This window comes from Carassius auratus, chromosome 39, assembly GCF_003368295.1.
Source record: "Carassius auratus strain Wakin chromosome 39, ASM336829v1, whole genome shotgun sequence".
Classification (NCBI taxonomy): domain Eukaryota; kingdom Metazoa; phylum Chordata; class Actinopteri; order Cypriniformes; family Cyprinidae; genus Carassius; species Carassius auratus.
In genome coordinates, this window is record NC_039281.1 from 2,196,987 (window position 1) to 2,219,525 (window position 22,539).

The 22,539-nt window shown below is 40.3% G+C and overlaps 1 protein-coding gene across 1 annotated transcript; it reads left to right on the top strand.

Moving 5' to 3' along the window:
• Positions 1–2,797: 2,797 nt before the first annotated feature.
• LOC113057644 (beta-1,4-galactosyltransferase 1-like) lies at positions 2,798–21,549 on the top strand. Its single transcript, XM_026225084.1, has 6 exons — positions 2,798–3,772; positions 5,183–5,418; positions 9,464–9,651; positions 16,685–16,807; positions 19,443–19,547; positions 19,786–21,549. Exons 1-6 carry the CDS (start codon positions 3,499–3,501, stop codon positions 19,913–19,915), a joined length of 1,056 nt encoding a protein of 351 aa, XP_026080869.1. The 5' UTR covers positions 2,798–3,498; the 3' UTR covers positions 19,916–21,549.
• Positions 21,550–22,539: the final 990 nt, after the last annotated feature.

Sequence of the window (22,539 nt, forward strand, 5' to 3'; positions counted from 1 at the left end):
GGGATGTGTGAATTTCATTCCCCTACACAGGACTTGCTATTTAGTGGTGTTGCTAGTACAGTGAAGGACGAGAGGGGACCAGGCCTGGACTATTTATGTTGTTTTGGTTCTGTTTTTGCACAAGAGTCGTCCATGAGAGCCTTGTTTATTTTATTATTATAATTAAGTTTAAATGTTCACTGGTTCCCACCTCATCCTTCCCGTTCTACGAACTTTGTTACAATTAGAAATTCAGAATCAAGGAAAAACTTCATACAAAAATCAGCAAAACACTCAGATCCACAGGAAACTGACCGAAAAAGTCACTACAGAAGAGAGAGAAGAGAGCAGCCTGTCACTTGTGTCTAATAATTATCTTTTTTTTCTTATGGTTAATAGAAGGTATACTTCTATGAGCATGTAATAACTGTTACAAAGTTGAGTGTCTGCATCATTCCTGGCATGGAAGTGAATAATCTACCAAGACAATAATGATGTTCTGTTATGCCTTTTAACATGCTAAATCTCATTCAAGCAAACATGCTCAGCAGAGGTTTGTTTGTCATACATTAAAGAAAGAACACTCTTTTCTTTGTCCGAAGTTTACATAAAGGATGGATGCCTCAGAGGTATGTTTAAACAGAATGGAGCCTGACCTGAAGGTTTAGCTTTAAAAAAAGAAAATGTTTATCCTGTGTTTTGCTCATTTAAGTTCGTAGATGCAAAGATATAAGATAAAGAGCCTATAACATGACATTAGTCACGGTCAATTTCAGTGGAACAGGGAGATGGTCCTCATTGCTGAACACAAGATTCAGGGGGCGTTGTTGGATCTAGATATGACTCCTCCCACTTTACATCCACCTAAACCTACCCGTCTCCATTGCGATTGAACCAAATCATTTAAACGGTTGATTCATTCAGGAACGAAACACTTTAATGTTGCTCAGGGACACAAAACTGTGGCTGCAGCAGGTGCTGCACGTTTTTTTTTTTTTTTTCACTTCTTTAACTATTGTGAATTTACATTCTGCATTTAAATTAATAGTACCCACTGCAAATTTTCTCAGGGGTGACCACAGGGGTGGCCAGAGTTTATACAGGGGTATAACCCCTGGATCTTGTGTTCTGCAATGAGGGGCTAATGGGGAATAGGCTTAATTCCTAAAGCTAGGCCCTTGATGGCCTCTGGATGGCCTCTGGGTTTTTGAGGACATGTATGTTGGAGTCACTGTGAACTTGTGAAAAAGCATCCTGCTTTGAAGCACACAGGTCAAACACATGACATTGTAAGGATTTGAAAAGCCCATTTGACACATCATTAGGAAAATTTTGCTCCATTTTAAGACGCCACTTTATTTTACAAACATATTCTTTGTGGCCACAAGGGTGCGCTGAACATCTGTGTGAAGCACTGGTCATTCTGCATGAAAGAAAGAATCTGGGAGTGTAACACATTTATTTCTGACTCAAACATGAGCAACCCATCTATAGGCCTACGTCATTTTTAGGACATTTCCATTCTCTTCATTTGATTATTTTATTTAATGTTTTAAAATAAACAATGTAATCCCATTGGTAATATTTGTGACAATTTCATTTTTGAGTTTGAAGAAGTTTTACAGAGAGTTGGATTTTGAGTTCAGAATGTACTTTATTTTCGCTTTACTTTTTCATAGCTGGCGTAAATAGTCACACGACTAGAGCTGTTAAATTCAAGTTCATCTCGCTGAAAGATAATGTCCATCAGTTTTGATGATTTCCATCAAAGAAAGCACATTGTTACTGTATATATACAGTATAGACCAAAAGTTTGGACACACCTTCTCTTTCAAAGAGTTTTCTTTATTTTCATGACTGTGAAAATTGAAGAGTCACACTGAAGCCATCAAGGGCTATTTGACCAAGAAGGAAAGTGATGGGGTGCTGCGCCAGATGACCTGGCCTTCACAGTCACCGGACCTGAACCCAATCCAGATGGTTTAGGGGTGAGCTGGACCGCAGACTGAAGGCAAAAGGCCAACAAGTGCTAAGCATCTCTCTGGGAACTCCTTCAAGACTGTTGGAAGACCATTTCAGGTGACTACCTCTTGAAGCTCATCAAGAGAATGCCAAGAGTGTGCAAAGCAGTAATCAAAGCAAAAGGTGGCTACTTTGAAGAACCTAGAATATGACATATTTTCAGTTGTTTGACACTTTTTTGTTATGTATATAATTCCATAATTCCACATGTGTTAATTCATAGTTTTGATGCCTTCAGTGTGAATCTACAATTTTCATAGACATGAAAATAAAGAAAACTCTTTGAAGGTGTGTCCAAACTTTTGGTCTGTATATATATATGTGTGTGTGTGTGTGTGTGTGTGTGTGTGTACCTCAATCTAGCTGCCAATGCACCATTCTCTCTCTCTCTCTCTTTCTCTGTAAAATAGCAGAATTTGTAAGGTTAAAAATGTAACCCAAAAAATAAATAAAGAACAGAAGGTATGCAAATAAAAAATATTACTAAGTATTTCTAAAATAATAACAGTTACACAGCCAGTGGGAACTGATGGTCAAATGATAAAATAATGGATTTAAAGTATTGTTAAATAAACAAATCAACGTATAAGTAAACATATTTTACATATAAGTAGACATAGTTTTTGTCTTTGTGTTTGCTACTTGTTTCATGAATAACATGACTGAGCTCAGTCATCCGAGGAGTAAACTGCAGCGCGAGGCCCAGGCTTTTATTATGAAGCTGAGTTCTGACTTCCTCCCTCTGTAGCTGGCTTCATGTGATGATGCAACTAGCTCATTATCCTATCTACAAGGTATAAGTCAACAGCAAATTTGCCTGCAGAGTGTTTAGAGATCAGAGGTTTCCACAAGCTGAACTCAACTCTCCCCCAGCACGTATGAAAGCTCTTACGCGTTTACTGTAAAAACTGCTTTGGACTTTTTCCGGAAACTAGTCGCCATCTCCCTCCCGACATAATTATAGCGGATCGTTCTGGCACGGAGATTTATCATGTAAAACATCCGGGATTTCTGAGATGTGGGTTTTTAAGATTCTGTCGGCGGACTCTTGAATTCACCTGGATCTGAAGGAGTGTTTGACCTCTGTTTTCGTGCGTTTATAAACGTTTAAACGTCCATCATGATCGGGAGTGTAAGACGGCTGTAGTTTAACTGCAAGGAAATTAGCCAGATGTAAAGTTAGTGGACCGCGGGAACTAGCGGAGAAGTGAGATAACCTAACTTGTTGAATTATTTATTTACGATTTAGTGGAATCGGGTGCTTCTGTAAGACATAATATTTATATAAAATTGTATTTAATTGTATAATTAAAACAGAACTTGACAGAGTTTTAACCTGTAAATTTGTATGTAAATATTAGATGTTACCCAAAAAAAAAAAAACAGGAAGTAGAAAGTTCATAGTAAGTCATTTATTGGGTTAGATTGTAAATAACAACCAACCCCCAAAAAAGGAATATATAGTAACGTTACCTAGCCATCTCCAGGATTTCTACAATGCGGGATGCGCCTGTGAATTTCAATCTTCTACACAGGACTTGCTCTTTAGTGGTGTTGCTATGTTTGCTACACATCTCTGTCACTGTCATATATTATATGAAAAATTCAGATTCAAGGCAAACTTTTGTACAAAATCAGCAAAACCCTCAGATCCATAGGAAACTGACCGAACAGAAAGTGGCATCAGAGGAGAGCAGTGTGCCAGCTGTGTCTAATGGGACGGAGACCGAGAAAAAGCTGGACACATGCCCTGACAGTCCGCCTCGACTGGGTGAGTGAGTGAGTGAGTGAGTGAGCCTGTGTGAACCGAGCGGACCTCTCAAGTGAGAGACAGAGAGAGTGTGCAATTATATATATATATATATATATATATATATATATATATATATATATATATATATATATATATATATATATATATATATATATATATATATATATATATTTGTCAAGAATTTTATATAATAAATATCAAAATAATAATATATATTTTAAATTATATGCTATTGTTTATTTAAAATATATATACACTCAGTAAGAAAACTAAAATGTATACTGGTCAAACGTTTTGAATAATACATTTTTTTTAGTTGTTGTTTGATTATTTAAAAACATTTTGAAAACCAAGGCTGCATTTGCAAAATTACAGTATTTGAAATATTATTACACTTTTTTCATTATTATTATTATCAATGTAGAAAACTGCTGCTAAATATTTTTGTGGAAACATCGATACACTATCATTCAAACTTATCCCAAAATTAAGCTTTTAGAAATACTTTTAATCAAAACGTGTGCATTAAATTGATCAAAAGTGATGGTAAAGACATTTTATAATGTTACAAACATTTCCTTTTAAATAAATGCTGCTCTTTGGGCTTTGACGTTTTTATTTTTATTTTTTTGAGACCATTAAAAATCTCAATGATCCTAAACTTTTGACCAGTATGCCACAATTTTCTACTGAAAACTAGGCTTTACTTTCTTTTTTCAAAATATACATATTTTTATACATTTGGGGTTAAATATGCCTAGATATGTTCTGGACCGTTTTAAATTCACCCTTTTTTTTTTTGCATCTCGGCTGTTTTGGTTGTTTCTAAATAAAGTCTTTGCATAACAAATCTACATACGAGTTTACATTTTCCCAGTATATAATGATTCAGCGCAGTGTAGTATTTCTGAGAAATTCGTGGTCATAATAAATGATGTGACCTGTCACTTTGTGTTCCTTCTGTCCAGATTCCAATAACAAAAGTATGTTTTTACAGCTGCTGCGACTCTGGATGTTAACATTTACCCCTTTGTGTAACACTTTATTGACAATACACCGAATTCATGTCTCTTGCATAAGTGTTACATGGTAGTTTTTACATTATCTACTGATGCTGATTAATTGACTTCACTGAAGCCCTGTGTTGTAATGGAAAAATTGGCAGAGAAGCTTTGTTATATCTTTCTCTTTTATTAGACCGCATTGACACTGTTGCCTGTAGCAATAGTACTATGATAATGTTATTGGATACACCATAGTGCAATGAATAATAATGAGTTCTCTGAGGAGAGAGAGTTAACTTTAAGACAGAAATTAGCACTTGGTTTTTGTAATCATCCAATATCAGTATTCCCTTTTAAAAAGTACGTTTTATGTCTCCATAATAAAGCATCTTGGTTCTTCTAGTGGGTCCGCTGCGGGTAGAGTTTTCTGACCCGGTCTCTCTAGACCTGGTGAGGTCCGAGAACCCAGCGTTGCAGCCCGGTGGACGGTCTAAACCCACAGACTGCATCGCCCAGCAGAAGGTGGCTGTCATCATCCCCTTCAGGAACCGTGACGAGCACCTGAAGTACTGGTTGTATTATCTACACCCCATCCTCCAGCGCCAGCAGCTGGACTACGGCATCTACGTCATCAACCAGGTATGTCTTTCAACCAGTGCAGTAAATCTAAAGCAGTCTTTGACCTGCGAGTGCGTAATCTGCAATTGCAGAAGGGTTCAGAGGCCTGTGGTACAGTTTAATGTCAACATGGAGTTAAGAGTTTAAATATCTGTGCTAATTTGTTGAAACAGACAATTGTTTTTAATCTGGTTGTTATCATTAATGATGAGCTCCTTCCTCTTAAAGCTATCTTAACTTCTTTAATCTACATTGTCTACTGTTGTGTTTTCTGGAATGTATAGACTCTGTTACTTGGGCTTGCCAGGGCATGAAGTTTGTCTTGTCTTAAGTGAACTCTTTTCTCAAAATCCTAATTTCTCTTTCATTGGCCATTTTTGAGCAATGTAGCTCACAAACACGGCTTTTCACAATTACATGGTTTATAAAAAATACCATAAAAATAAAAAACATTTTATCTGTTAATGTTATTTAATGGACCTGAGCTAACATGCACTAACAATGAACAACCTTATTTCTGTATTAACATTAACAAAGATGAATAAATAATAATATATTGTCCGTTGTTAGTTATTGTTAACAAATGGAACCTATTAGTAAAATGTTACAACTGATAGAATGCATGAATACTGATTTGATGCTATGTAAGTTTGATAATTACAAGCATGCAAAGTTGATACTGGTTAACAGATATTGTGCAAAAGTACCAGTACTTTTCACATCCCTACTTTAAGGAAGTCGTGCCATGTACATTTAGATCTTACAAATGAGGAACAACATGGCCTGACATTATGCAATAAACAGTAAAAAGTAGGGAGAATGTGTGACGAGAACCGCATTACCGGTTAATAAAAATAAATTTTGCCCAATTATTTATGGGATTTGTTTCTTCTTCGCTGCAGTAAGAAAAAATACCATTCCTTCACAGCCCTAGTGCCAAGCTTCACGAGTAAGAGAAGAACAAAAGATGATGGAGTCTCAATATTCAGATTGGGGATTATTTAGTGAACAGTATTTTTTTTCAATGGACTCAAACATGTACATTTGATGACCATAATCTGGTCACATTCCTAAATTCAGGAATTCTTTAGCTATTCCTCACCATCAGATATAAGTACAGTGAATCAGTGCTAAAGCAAGGTACATTACACAGTAGTTTCCCCAGACTGTGGTAGAGACAGCTGCTGTTTGAGGCTGGGCGTCCTTTCAAAAAACCGTTGAGCGGTCTGTTGTCATCATTCAGTAAATACCCATGACATTACAGACTGGAACGAGGTGAGACACTGTGCTACGGTTCTTGCCTCTCTTTTATTTGCTACTCTCAGAGAACAGATGTCTCCGTCTAATCCATTTCAAACAATCAGTTATCAGTGGTTTGGGAATTTTCCAAGTAAACGAAATGACTAATGTGTATCATTCTGTGTGGCTTTGCACTAAAAGCATCCTAATGTGCTCGCCAAGAAGGTTTTGGACTTGTCGGTGGTCTTCTCTGATTGTGTGTTACTTGATTTGTTCTTTCTAATTATTCTCTTGCTCTCTTTGCCACCCCCTTCTTTTCTCTGCACCTTGCATTTATTTTTTTCACCCTTTCATCCTACATTCCTTCCCTTTTTTCCCGTTCAAACCGAATCCCTTTTATGCACATCAGAGGCCCTTGTGCTCAGGAAAAGGTGAGACGTCTGCTTGCTCTTTATCTGGCCAATCACACTACGCTTCCCTGGCTGCGTCTAACGAATGGTAATGTTGGCTTCTTGATTATCTGTTTTCTCTTTGACAGTTTCTTTTTCCTTGTTTTCTCTCTTTCTCTGGCCTCTGTCTCTCACTCTCTTCAGTTCCTCATTTTACCATGGATGGCAGTTCTGTGCCAAAAATAGCTGTTTTGTGTTGCCAAAGCGTAATTGAATCACTTTATCTAATCTTTTTGAAAGGATGGTGACTTTTTAAAGGTTATCTATTTATTTACTGGTGAAAATTAATATTAAGCCAAACATGCTTTATAATTATTTACTCAATCCTTATGAGATCGCAGTCCCATATGCTGCTTATTTTTTTATATTTAACATTGTTAAATTAATTGAATTCAACGTAATGAGGGTGAGAAAATAATGACGCAATTGTGTTTTTTTTATTTTTTTTTTTATTAATTTTCTCTCTAATTTGCTGTCCTATTTTCAGAAGTGTGCATCTGTTTGTGCTACTTACATCTGTCCTATATGAAGAATGGAGCTCTTCACTTTCACAGTTCTTTGTGTTTTGATTTCTCAAGGGTTTTAATCCTTTTGTTTGCTTTTTTTTTAAACTCCCTTAAATGTGAATGAATCCTCCAGTGACACATTGCAGGTCGACGATCAGATCTGTTTGTTGAACACTACATTATGTTGACTCAAAAGATTGCCATAGAACAGGACGATCTGGTTCTTCGAAGCCAAGTGCAGTCTTTGAATCCACAGGCCACATCTTCTGAATTAGTTATGGATGTCGTCTGCTCCACTAGAACAAGCATAGCTCAGTTCATTTAGGGCAGCTTGTTTGAGTTTGCTTTGTGTTATAAAAGAGAGGATTGATATTCTCTGAAAGGTGCAAGGAGGTTAACAGATAGCTCTGGGCTCCTGAGGCTCCACCGTCATTAAATTTCATTACACAAACTCAAGTGCTGCCGTAATGCTCTTCAGAGGAAGAAGAGGTGGGCTCCAGACAGAGAGTGCATCAATAAATCATGAGCCCAGTCATGGCCCAAAGCCAGCAGAAAGATATGAATGACCATTGGAAATGTGTCGTGTTGTGATGTCATATTAGGGCTTTCCAAGACCTCCTTTACAAAAATGTACCATGGTAACCACAGGTTCCACCGTTTAAAAAACACAAAGAAACATTGGAACTTATTTTTATTACTGTAATGCAGGGCTTCCCAAACCTTTTTTTCTCAGTCAAAAACTAATATTTACATGAACTACCCCTGAGATTTTAAGTAAATATTTCAGTAATTTAACACATTTGCTTGGTCACGGTTCTCTAATGTTGGGTAATGGTCACATGACATGCAGGTAAGTGAATAAAATATTGAATTCTTTTTATTTCAATTCTTCTAATTTTACAATATAATTACATTTGCAAACCCCAGTTTTGGGAAGCCCTGCTGTAAATTTAATCTTTAATTAATTAGTATAAGATCTTCTAAGATAAGTTTTCTTTCTTTTTATAATGGCAGTGGTGGCAAATACCACATAATACCATATTAGCTTTAGCGTAGTAACAATAACTAGCATTTTTTTGCCAGACGCTACGATTATTATGGTCCTTTTTTTTCTTTTTTTTTTTTTTTAAACAGCTCAAATTCATTAGTTATTATTGTCAGACGTTCCAGTATTTTCTGTTGTGCAAGGAATTGTGTGACATTCTTGTGAAACTTCCACACAAAGACTAAAAAATGAGTTTCTATCTAATAAAACATTTTTACCATTGTAGAATTAGTAGGAATTTTGTTATTTACCGTTAAAATTTAATACTTTCTGTCCAATAACTAATAATCGTCAATTATTTAATAATCCAGTTTTTAAATCTGTATTGTTAGCATTTTATTTCAAACATCATTTACATAAAAATTTCTATTTGATTGCATTTGATTTATGGTAGAAAGGATGACTTGTTTTTTCCCCTATGTTTGAAATAATGGATAACTTTCAAAAATGTTCCCATTCAGATTGCCGTTTATCTTATCACTTTGTAAAGGGAAGTGTAGGAAAAGTGTGCGTTAGGGGTGTTTTGTTTCTTATCGTTTTTACCACCTGCCATCCATGTTGTGAAAGATTTAACCGATGGCAGTGACTTGCTCCCATACACCAAGCGCAAACGTTCAGATTTTATTTGTTTAAACATACAACACACCCACTCTAGCGAAGACTCATTTCATTTTTATGGCACGAAAGGTCAGCTATAAATCCCACTGCTTTATAGACATTGTAAAACATCTCTTCCACCTCCACCCTCTCATATGTCATTTCATTTGTATTAAATGTAGAATTAGCTTTGTACCATCCCCTCACCCCTCTCTCTCTTTTAATGACAGGACGGTGAGGATACGTTCAACCGCGCCAAACTGCTCAACATTGGTTACGCTGAGGCTCTGAAGGAGTATGACTACGATTGTTTCATCTTCAGTGATGTAGACCTCATCCCAATGGATGACCGCAACATCTACAAGTGCTATAATCAGCCCAGGCATCTGTCTGTGTCTATGGACAAGTTTGGATTCAGGTATTTCTGGTCTTTGTTGACTGTTATCTCATGTTGTGACTTAATGGTGTATTTTTTCACCTGCCGGAAAACATTTATATTCATTTGGATTGCAAATACACAGGTAATATGGAACAAACATGGTTTGTTTGCACATAGTATTTGGACAAGTTAATCTCTGAAATACCTTGGAGTGTCATGTTGGCTGGATGCATGTGCAAATTTATATACTGCGGTGTACATATTTACATGAATATCAGCAGGCAATACTGCATTACAGTAGTTTTAATTGCTGTAGGCTTATACATAGATTAAGATGTACAGTCACAGAGATTTAAAACAACACTCTCTTCTAAATACCACTATATATGAATATGGAAATCATTAATTTCCATGGTATATACCAAATTACACCTATATCTACAGTAACATGGTATCACTACAGTACTTTAAGTCTAAGATATCTGTAGTCATGAGCTTTGATGTGAAAATATGAGGATATGAAATCCAAATGTTGTAAGATCAGATTCTCAGTGGTTGGTCTATCACCATTGTGTTCCTAAAATAATATTCTGGATTATATTTGCTGTAAATGTGTTGATGAGTCAACTTTATTTTCATTGGAAATCCACAGCAGGCCACAGATGATGTTGATTTAACCAGGTCATATTTAATCCAGAATATCCTTACATCCTAACATTAGGTTACGTCTGCTGGACTTTGACCTGTAATAAATAAATCACTTTAGATAAAAGCGTCAGATAAATGATAACGGAGTGGCATTTGGATGGGAATATTCTAGCGACTTCACACATGATTCCCATTAGGGCCTATAAGAGCTCAACTCTCTGTCTTAAATTAAACTGTAGCTTGTTGGAGCGGCTTGTACCAGTGACCTCCAGCACAAGTTGTGTGTAACATAAGAATGCTGAAGGCGTGTGTGCATTCGCTTGTGTCCTTTTGAAATTACAGTGTGTAATGAGGAAGCAGTAAAGGTTAGGTTTTAAACTTGTGTTGCTCTTTTGTAACCTGTGTCTTTTATAAGGTTTTAACAGCGTTCACCAATGCTAGCATGGGCTGCAGGAGCTGGGAGGTTTGCTTTATTCCCCACAGAACTTCAAAAGCATCTGGATGTAGTTTGTAATTTTCGAGAGTTAGCGTGTGGAAGAACGTCAGACGAGAGCGGGCCAGAACCTGATGAAGGATAGTGTTCAAACAGAGACACCTTTGTGTGGAGACCGTTATGTAGCACTGTCAAATGATAACGAATGGCGTGAAGATTGGACAGACGTTTTGCTTAAAAATCCGGCATGATATCCACTATAATTGTCCTGTGTTTGAATTGTAATGTATTTAAATGTACTGGTTTCCCTCTCTATGCAGTTTGTGTTACTTTGAATGTTATTTTGAATGCATGTTTACTTTACCTGACCGTGACGTCCACCTAAACGTTAAGTTATATTATAATTTACCAGTGCTGGGCTACTACTGGTTACATGTAATCAGATTAAAAAATGTATATAAATTAGATTATATTACATTCTAAATTTTCATATCAGATTATAGTTATTTTTTATAAATTGCATGATTACTTATTATTTATACAGTGGCAGTAAGTTATTCATAATTTACTGATTCTCCCTAATTCCTCTTGTTCTTTTCTCTCTCTCTTTTCAAATTTTCCTTTATAAAAAGGATGAATGTGTGTCATATAGTTGAATTTTGAATATTCGCATATCAAGATACAGGTGTTGGTTTTCCTGCTGGGCATCACTGCCTGACGCACCTCCACCGGTGCCTTTTGTACTTGTGTGTCATGAAACCCCACTGAACAATTTTGTGAGCCTGAGCGGGTCGTCAGCTGGGGACCACCACTCATCGACGTTTCACTCCTTTAACCCCAGTACGTCTCGTGGTGGCGGAGCGATGGCAGGGATCTCTCCCTGCCACCCCCTGCTGATGCCCTAGGTGTTTGCCCCCCAATCCTTCTCCTTCCTCCTTAGCCACAGCCAGAAGCTGCCTTTCTCTGCCTCCTCTGCCAGCTCTTTCATGGCTTTCCGATGCCTCGCTCCTGTGCATCACATGTTGCGGAGTAGGCGAGCAGTTGAGGAACCTACAAAGCCCCTACACCCCACTTCCACAGGGCAGATAACAGCTTTCCAGCCCGCCTCCCTGCACTCTGCCGCCAGATCAGAGTACTTGGCTCGCTTCCACTCATACGAGGCCTCCACCCCCCCCCCCCCCCATGGTACAGTGAGTTCCACAAGGAGGACGGTCTTGCAAGCCTCTGACCACATTATGAGGTCGGGCCGCAGGGATGTTTCCACTATTTCCCTGGGGAACTGGAGCTGCCTTCCCAAGTCGACCCTCATGGTCCACTCACTTCCCAGTGAGAGGAGCATTGCTGTGTCTCTCTGGCAGGAGGGTCTGATGCTCTCTCCAGTCCTCGCAAACTGGATGGCATGCCATCCTCGAGCGGAAGGTCTACTATTCGCCTCCTTTCTGCATTACTCTGACACCTCTGCCAGCTTCTTCAGTACTTGGTCATGTCGCCACCTATAGTGGCCTTGAAACAATGCCATCGTGCACCCCGACAGGATTAGCTGGAGGCTTGTGTTCCTGTTGTTACAAAGGGAACATGTCTCTTCGGCCCCAAACCATTGGTGGAGGTTTCCGGGACAAGGCAAGGTGTCATAGGTTGCTCTGATCAGGAAGCTGAGCCTAGCTTGGGGGATCTTCCATAGGTCGGACCATGACATGGACCTGTCTGTGAGGCCTTCCCATGACGTCCAACGTCCTTGCTGGCCCTGGGACACCGCTTTGACGTTAAGGCGTTCGTTCTCAGTTCTTGCCACTTCCGCCACCACCATGGCTTTCCGGTCTTCTTTGACCAGAACAAGGGAATATCGCCCCTCCCAAGGCCTGCTCGACCCTACTGAACTCTGCCGACCACCTCGCGGTGCTTCAGCCTAACGATTGCCATGTCGACCTCTTCTTGGGCTTTCCACTTTCTTCCTGTTCTTATCTGGGTGCCCGCTGCTCTCACCAGCTGGTCAGTGGTTTCCCTCAGCTCCAGCACCAGCCGAACCTTCTCTTGCTTGTATCCCCCGCTGATGGATCGCAGTGGTAGTTGTAGCGTGTTCCTCCCGAAGAGGCCTACCTCCGAGAAGCATCTTAGTAGTCCCAGCCACTTCCTGATGAACGAGTTTGCCAGCCTGTCCATCTTGTTTACCACTGATAAGGGGATTTTGCTCATCTTCAGTGGCCACATCACCCTTTGATACAGTATGGCCTGGGAACACCACACTTTGTACTTTCCGGGGAGTTGGCTTTGGTTGATCTTGGCAAGGCCATCTGCGAGCTGCTTCCTCACCGTCTCCCCCATCTGCCTGTCTGAGAGCTCTGCTGTGTAGGTATGACCCAGGCTACGGACAGGTTGATCTTTCAGCAACGGGATATTCTCACGCCTGCGACAAAGATGGTGTTGTCATTTTTAACTCCTTTCTTGATTGACAAACTGTGTGACTTGGAGGGTTTTATCTTCATCCTCGCCCAGCCCACAAGCTCGTCGATCCTCTTCAGCAGCCTTGTTGTGCATGCTGCTGTCCGGAGTATGGTGGTGATATCGTCCATGTAACCTCTAACTGCTGGTAGCCTTTTGTCCTGACGGCAGTTTCACTCCTCCGACCATCTTCCTAGCCCCTATGAGGATGATCTCAAAGGCTGCGATGAACAGGATGGGCGAGCTGGTCAACCTCTTGGCCAGGATGGAGAAGAAGATCTTCCCTTCGACATTCAGGAGGGCGATACTCCTTAACTGGCCGATCTTGCTGGAGTTTGGCTCTTTTGGGATGAAAACTGTGACAGCTCTCTGCCACTCTGACGGGTAGACTTGGTTTCTCCAAGCCACTCTCAGCAGATTCCAGAGGTGTCTCAAGACCCCCGGGCAGTACTTCTACAACTTGTATGGTATCCCGTTAGGGGCTGAGGCTGTTCTTGCCTTCCGGACCGCCTCTGTTACCTCGCTGAATTTGGGGAGGGCAGTGTCAAAGAGGGAGGTTGGGGGAGCTGGGCGAGGAACATACCCAGGGGATCCCAGCGTAGTTGACTTCACTGGTTCACTGTACTGCTCCTTTATGTAGTTCTCCAGCTCAGACTTGGTAATCTCCAGCTTTCCGCTTCTCTTATCCTCTAGCAGCTGTCTGGCATGCTTGAAAGGATTTTTGAAGAAGTTGCTCCTCTCTTTCTCCTTCCGCCTTCTGCACTTACGGATGCGCTCTGCCCTCCGTAGGCCGGCAAGCTCTTTCCTCACCTCGTCCCATAGCGGTTTCAGGCCTTCCTTCTCTTCTCTGCTTGCCTTCCTCCACTGTTTCTGGAGTTGACGTCGCCTCTTCACCAACTGTCCGATCTCCCTCTCCCCTTCTGCACTGGGCAAGCTCTCCGCTTTCCAGCTGTTACTCCGAATCTGCCTATGCATTCATCATACAGGATGTCTCCAATGCAGTTCAGCTTATTTTCCACCTGGCCACGCAATGAGTGCTCCAGGATCAGGCTGAGGTCCTTGTCCAGCTTCTGCCAGACTGCCACTTCGTTGGCTTTTGGCCACTTGACCATCTGCCGCCTCCTGGGTTCTTTCCTCTCTGTCCTATGGCTCTGCTCGCGGTTGTTGGGGTTGCTTTGTGCTCTGTGTGTGTCTTCGTCAGTGCCACTCTCAGAGGTATTGGCATCCATCACAGGCCCTCCTGTGTCCTCCACCTGCCTTTCTACAGCAACGGTGGATCTCTCAGTGCTGTGGTTTGTGACCTGGCCTTGGGTTCCTCTTGTATGACCTGCGTTTGCAGTGCAATGTTGCTGTTGGCCTCCCTCTACACACTTCTTCCTACCCTGGTGAATCCGCAACCCTCTGAAGGTGGTCTCTTTCTCCCACCCACACCTGCATCTTCTCGTGATCCTAGAATCTTTGTCCGTATCCGTTCCAGTCGTTACCGGGAAATCCATCAGTCTTGGCCCTTCTTCCACCCCGCCTCTCGGAGGGCCTTCGGGTTGTTTTTCCTTATTCGTTTTCGTAGTGAGATCAGGGTGTCCCTTTTGTGGGACTAGTGGGTTAGGTAACTAGCCTTCCACTCCTGGTGCAGACTTTCCTGCGGTCATCCAGTCTTTCCTGGTTGTCCTCTAGACTTCCCTGGATGCCAACTGCCCTTTCACAGTAGTCACTGGATTCCTCCAGATTGTGCATATCAAGATACAGGTGTTGGTTTTCCTGCTGGGCATCACTGCCTGACGCACCTCCTCCGGTGCCTTTTGTACTTGTGTGTCATGACACGTCACTGAACACTTTTGTGAGCCTGAGCGGGTCGTCAGCTGGGGACCACCACTCATCGACGTTTCACTCCTTTAACCCCAGTACGTCTCGTGGTGGCGGAGCAATGGCAGGGATCTCTCCCTGCCACCCCCTGCTGATGCCCTAGGTGTTTGCCCCCAATCCTTCTCCTTCCTCCTTAGCCACAGCCAGAAGCTGCCTTTCTCTGCCAGCTCTTTCATGGCTTTCCGATGCCTCGCTCCTGTGCATCCCATGTCGCAGAGTAGGCGAGCGGTTGAAGAACCTACAAAGCCCCTACACCCCACTTCCACAGGGCAGATAATAGCTTTCCAGCCCGCCTCCCTGCACTCTGCCACCAGATCAGAGTACGTGGCTCGCTTCCGCTCATACGCGGCCTCCACCCCACCCTCCCATGGTACAGTGAGTTCCACAAGGAGGACGGTCTTGCAAGCCTCTGTCCACATTATGAGGTCGGGCCGCAGGGATGTTTCCACTTTTTCCCTGGGGAACTGGAGCTGCCTTCTCAAGTCGACCCTCATGGTCCACTCACTTCCCAGTGAGAGGATCATTGCTGTGTCTCTCTGGCGGGAGGGTCTGATGCTCTCTCCAGCCCTCGTGAACTGGATGGCATGCCATCCTTGAGCGGAAGGTCTACTATTCGCCTCCTTTCTGCATGACTCTGACACCTCTGCCAGCTTCTTCAGAACTTGGTCATGTCGCCACCTATAGCGGCCTTGTGACAATGCCGTTGTGCAGCCAGACAGGATGTGCTGGAGGCTTGTGTTGCTGGTGTTACAAAGGGAACATGTCTCTTAGGCCCCAAACCATTGGTTGAGGTTTCGGGGACAAGGCAAGGTGTCATAGGTTGCTCTGATCAGGAAGCTGAGCCTAGCTTGGGGGATCTTCCATAGGTCGGACCATGACATGGACCTGTCTGTGAGGCCTTCCCATGACGTCCAACGTCCTTGCTGGCCCTGGGACACCGCTTTGACGTTAAGGCGTTCGTTCTCAGTTCTTGCCAATTCCGCCACCACCATGGCTTTCCGGTCTTCTTTGGAAGCCTTTGAATGGCTATGTAAATTTTCATTTAAATTCATTTCTGCTTCAGAATTTGGGGACAAAAGCACCTCTCCATCAATTATACCATGTTCATTTTAAATAATTTAACAACACATTCGCATGATCACAGTTCTCTGATGTCAGTTCATGGTCACATTGACATGCAGGTAAACAAATGAACCATTTCAAATGTAGACATTTTATTTAAATTATTCATTTTAATTAGACTTTATATTAAATATTATATTTTCATCAATTCATAAACCCTCTGCAGGTCTTTCACTGAAATAATGTAGTGATTTTATAATGGGTTTGAACATTTTTTAGAGGCTAGTGATGGGATGTGCTTGAAGGGATGTGGTGATTGATGTCACATTGAGATTACTGTAACTACTAGATGACTTTTTTGACACAATGCTGTTGAAACTGTACATTTTATGTCAAAATGGCTTACAGCAAAACACAGAGGCAGCAGATGTTTAAGGGCTCATGTTCAGCCCCCTTCCAGTTCTCATTAGTGCACCGTCATTGAAAACACTCATGTCCCTGCAGAGCAAAACCAAGCTATATGCTGCACTTCTTCTGCACCTGACATAGCAACTGCCACCCAACACACGCAACAGTTCCTCAGTGTTTCTCTCTCTCTCTCTCTCTCTCTCTCTCGGTTTCCAACAGGTTGCCATACGCACAGTACTTTGGTGGCGTGTCATCTCTGAGCAAGGAACAGTATCTGAAGATCAACGGCTTCCCAAACAACTACTGGGGCTGGGGAGGAGAAGATGATGACATATTCAACAGGTCAGAGTCATCTTAAAAAAATTAAAAAAATTACTCCACACAAAAATGAAAATTCTATCATTATTTACTCACCCTCCTCATCTTGTTCCAGACCCATCTACTGAGTGCCTTTTTTGTGGCACACAAAAAAATGAGTTCAATAAATAAATCTTCACAGATTTGTACCATACAACAGCAGTTTATAGTTCTATAAACCGTTTCTGCCATGGAATAAAAAAAGAAATGAAAAAGTAACAGCATCTTTTCATCTCACAATGCAGACATTTTTTTTTTTTTTTTTATGAACTCCAAAAATGTCAGTTGCGAGATGGAATTGTGAGGGGGAAAAAATCTGAATTTTGAGATATAAGATATTATAGAAGAGATATTGCTTGCTGAAAATAATAGCAAACAATTTTAGAAAATCATGAGGGTGAGAAAACAATGGCAGAAAAGCACAGTGTGAAATGGAGTTTTAAGTCTAGTTTGAATGCTCCTTTACATTGAAAAACACAGTTTAATGTGTTTCCATGCTTCATTCAGTGGTCTTTAGTGCAGTTAACCGAGAAAACCTCTCATCCAGCATAAAAAAAAAAAAACAGAAACGTAAATTTTAAGCCTCACTCTTCCTGTTGCTGTACTGTCAGCATGGCATTGCAAAATCACAGAAAACATACACTGATATCCAAATGTTTGGGGTCAGAAAGATTTTTCTCTTTTTTTTAAAGAAATTATTACTTTTGTTTAGCGAGGACTTGTGGAAGGAATTGTTACAGAAAAACTGTTTTAAATTAAATTGCAGTTTCTTTCTATTGATCAAAGAATCCTGAAAAAAATATCTTGGTTTTCTCAGAAATATTAAGAACCACTGTTTTCAATGTTAATTAAAATAATACGAATTCTGTTGTTCTGTATGTTTCTTGAGCACCATTTTTAGATTTCTGAAGGATCACGTCGCTCTGAAGAGTAATAGTGCTGAAAATTCAGCTTTGCATCACAGGAATAAATTACGTTTCAAAATATTACTGTTTTTTTAATGTATTCTTAAATAAATACAGCCTTGACGAGCAGAAGAGACTTTAAAGCTTTCTCTTCGAATTGTTTCAAGCTGTTTGTGAATAGATAAGACAGACCCCAAGGGGCGTAACATTTCCGTCACACGCTTGAGGTATTCAGCCAATCACAACGCACTGAATAGCTGGTCAATCAGCCAATCAACTCACTTTTCAGAATGATGAGCTTTCTAAAAATCTAAGCATTTCAGAAAGGGAAACGATAATGTACAGTATGTAAAAAATATTGTGTTTTTAACGTTTAACAACATAAACAAATACACAAAATAATGTTCTTATTAGCGACGTCATAAAATCTTACCGACCTCAAACGTTTGACCTGTAATGTAGTTGAAAAGAATAGCATAGTATTACTGAAACGTTTTTCACCAGTTATTTAAATGGTAGTGGAGAGTTACACTGGACTGGGAAATTTTGTGAACTTACATCACCTGCGTTTGTCTGCTGCTCAGCTACAGCCTTGTTTTTGCTGTAAAACATTCAGAAAACTACTTCCAGAGAAGGAAACTGCTTATAATATTTGAGAATCCAAATAACACTGGCTGATAGTGCAGTCTCATTATTGCTATAGTTATCTGTCTGGCAGATAAAACAACCGGTGAAGGAAAGCATTAGCAACGACCCAGAGCAACTGCAGAACAATGTGAATAGGTGGCCGCCCCCCTTTTTCAGCTACTCTGATTTGTTTTTCCAATACAAATAAAAAAAAAAGTCTCTTTAAGTGTTAAAGGGTTAGTTCAGCCAAAAATGAAAACTATGCAATTAATGACTCACCCTCATGTCGTTCCAAACCTGAAAAACAAGTCAGCAGCGTCGCTCACAACACACTCACAACAGACTGGGAAGAGAAGACAATGCTGAATTAAGTTGTAATTTTTGTTATTTTTTGGACCAAAATGTATTTTTGATGCTTCAACAAATTCTAACTGACCCTCTGGTGTCACATGGACTACTTTGATGATGTTTTTATTACCTTTCTAACCATGGACAGTAGACCGCACACACAGTTTCAATGGAGGGACTGAGAGCTCTCGGACTAAATCTAAAATATCTTAAATTGTGTTCCGAAGATGAACTGAGGACTCACGGGTTTGGAACGACATGAGGGTCATTAATGACATCATTTTCATTTTTGGCTGAATTAACCCTTTAAAGTGCTATTAGCCATAAACCAGGCCCCAACCAGTCATAATTACAAACATAAATATTTAAGCGTTTAACACCCTCAGAACTCACAGTAGCTCTGTCTAAAAGAAAATGAATAACATTTCCATTTCCAGAACCCAACTGACACACTCTGTAAAACTCTGAAGATCTTAACCAGTCAAGCAAGACTATTTCCAATCAAACAAGTTCATGTAGTATCTACAGGAATTAGGGAAGATCAGTTTCTATCATGTTTGACACCTTTAAAGGGACCGTTCAACTAAAATGAAATGTTTACAATTATTATTATTTTTTTTTTTCATTGGGGTCCAATGTTGTTCTCTTCCACTTATAATGGGTCTAGACCAATATGGTTTAAATCAGATGTATTAATTTTGGACTGAAAAGAGGCTGATATGAGCTGCATGTTTTCACAGGGTTGCCTCCAAAGGGATGTCTATATCAAGGCCTGATGGGATCATTGGAAGATGTAGAATGATCCGGCATGATCGAGACAAACAAAACGACCCCAATCCACAGAGGTACTTAAAAATAGTACAGCTGTAAAGTACTCTGATAATCTCACTGGTTAAATACATTGCCACATTTAAAAGGTGAAATTGCGTGGGAGTGAAAAAGTACTTTGTTACATACACATAATTGAAAATATGTAACCACTCGTCAGTTGAATGCCAGATTTGTTTAGTGATTTAAAATGACATGTAAAAGGTTATAGATTGTCCTGCTTTGGGTAATGTTAATTATCATTTCTTGTCACAGGTTTGACCGAATCGCTCACACAAGGCAAACAATGGCAAGAGATGGGATCAATTCATTAACGTATAAGGTTGTTCAAATCGAGAAAGACCAGCTATTCACCAAAATCACAGTGGATGTGGGAAAACCATGATTCCTGCATAGAGACCAACATAAAACTGAGTAAACCCACAGCGCTGGCTGTCCAAACCAAATGTGCCTTCATAGTCAAATGGATCATTTTCAAAGTGGATTCTATATTCTTAAAAAGACACGTGAGTACTTAGAAATGTATGTTTTGCCATCTTTGCACATGTGATGGTGAACACAGGGGTCTGGACTCCTTTTGTCCAGTGTATCAGAAATGTTCAGCTGCTAAAGGACATACACAAGGGTTTCAGGTTGTCCTCAAGGCGACGGATCAACCTTGTTTTGTCTCAGACACCTCTGCTGAGGAAAGACTATATTTAGAGCCATTCAATGAAAGCAGCCAATTAAAGTGAACTGAATTGCTGATGAAAATATCCTTGTGGTGGGACAAAGTTTGTGAGTTGCTGTGTATGGGATTATTTAGTTGTGTGTGTTTGAAAGCGAATATTTAAAGGATCGATTTTGTTAATCAACACCTAAGCAATGCAAAAAAAAAAAAAAACTGAAGATATAAAATTTCAAGGGTTGATACAAGCAAACTGGCATTTTTGGGCTGTCACATCTTTGTTTACTTCAATTACGAATTGCATCTCATTATCTCGTTGCTGTACCAGGTTATATGTACTTCACAGAGCCTTTTAAATGATATCTCTCTTTGTTAGGAGTGAGGTGTCTGAATGTATTGGCCTGCATGGTTTTTATTCTTAAGCGCTTGATGTGTATTGGACTATTGTTATGTTTGCTGGAACACCAAAGTGGCAGCCTTTCATCTTAAATGACATTAATTTCCTCTTTTCTGTTTGGTGCTTTATCTTTTTGATTGCAATCAAATGCAGCATTATCAGGCCAAGCTTTCAAATTTGCTCTTGTTCCTTTTCTTGGTTTCCGGCCATTAATGGCATTGTGAATTTCTCAGATCTATGCTGGCTATTAAGGGCACAAGAATATTCAAGCTCTCTACTGTAACGAAAACATGAAGCCATTGAGAACTTTGCTGAATTGACCTGTTGATACTTTGTAGCTTTCTTTTTTCTCTCTCTCACATGTGCTGGTCTGCTCTTAAATTCTTTTGAGCAAAGAAAACAGTGTTTTATTTTAAAAACCTGTCATTGCGGAAACCAAAACTGCCTTTCAACTCTGTCAGGGGACGAAATGCAGACGAAGCAAATGAATGTATGTCAGCTGTTTGCTCAAGTGCTTTTCAAGATGGCGACTAACAGCCCGTTCCCAATGTACTGAATGTTTAAGTTGCGCCAGCCAAATTCTTTCCTCTGCGCCGAGCACCCCAAAAGACCCATAGATTTTCTTTCCAAACTCTCCAATGCCTTATGAAAAGTCCTTGCACCAGGAAAGAAAACTACCTCTCCACACGGCACGGCACTCGCAAGCAGAAGGGATAAGCGGCTAATGCTGTCTCTCAAACCAAATACTTTGGCAAATAATCTTGGGCTTTTTTTCCTCTTATAGGTCGGTTAAAGCGAGGTAGAAATCTGTTTAGACAATGGTCTTTGTTTGAGAGCCAGCACATAATACATTTTCTTTTTCTTTGTATAATTCTTTGGTTTGTTCCTCTGACAGTGAACAATGAACGTAATTTGGAATTATGGAAAGTAAATAATTAAACTGTGTTTGATTTCACTTTGCTTGTGTGTGTGTGTTGTGAATTGTAATACAAGGCAGTCACGTGACATGTTTGGCCAGAGGCAGCTAGAAGACCATAACAGGTCTTTGTTTAACCTACCGTGCACACAAACCATTAAATTTTACCTAACCACCAAAGCGATCTTCAGAACTAATGGTTTATTTCAAGTTAAAAGCCATCCTTTGTCGTTAGGGTGTTTAATTCCAGGTTGTTCCAGCTAAACGGTGATCACAGGTGTGGAACGCTTCTGTGCAATTCCTCATGAAATCCCCAACTAGTCAAGGAGAAATAACTGTGGGATTCTTGAGCACTCAGAGAATTAAAACACTGTTTGCTCAAAGTCTGCCTCACCATCGAGAGACAAACCTGTTTCCTGGTGCTCAAACTGGCCAGAGACTCTCAGGTGGCAAGACCAGGTTAATGATCCGTGTTTTAACAACCTCAGCATGGCCTGTTCCTGACCTGTCCAGAACACATGCGGCTCATATTTCACCCTAAATGTGTGGATGATACTGTTGACTCATTTCTACATGCAAAGTTATGAAACCATGATCTGCCCTCAACAAAACAAAAAAGCAGTCTTTTCTGCATTTTATTTTACATTAATCACCAGTAAGACAAACCATGATTAAAAAAGTGGGTGGAGAGATTGAATTGTTTAACACGCTGAAGAAGGTGTTCATCTGCAGCTTTCAGTGTGAATGGTTTTATTTTATTTAATAGATTGATGCACCAAGATAAAATATTATGTGATAAAAGTGGGTGGTAGAAACTGATTTGTATGTGCAAAGTAATGACTAAATATTAGCATTTTTATCTCTGGGTTTACTCCAATTAGTTTTGAGATCATTATCCTGTTAAGGTTGAACAGTTTACTTAGGAATCATCTTTACACACATTCTGACAAACACCTCTTTCCCTCTGCACCACTCAGACTGGTCTTGTGTATTTTATGAGCAGCTGTGTTGGTGTGAAGAGAAAATCTG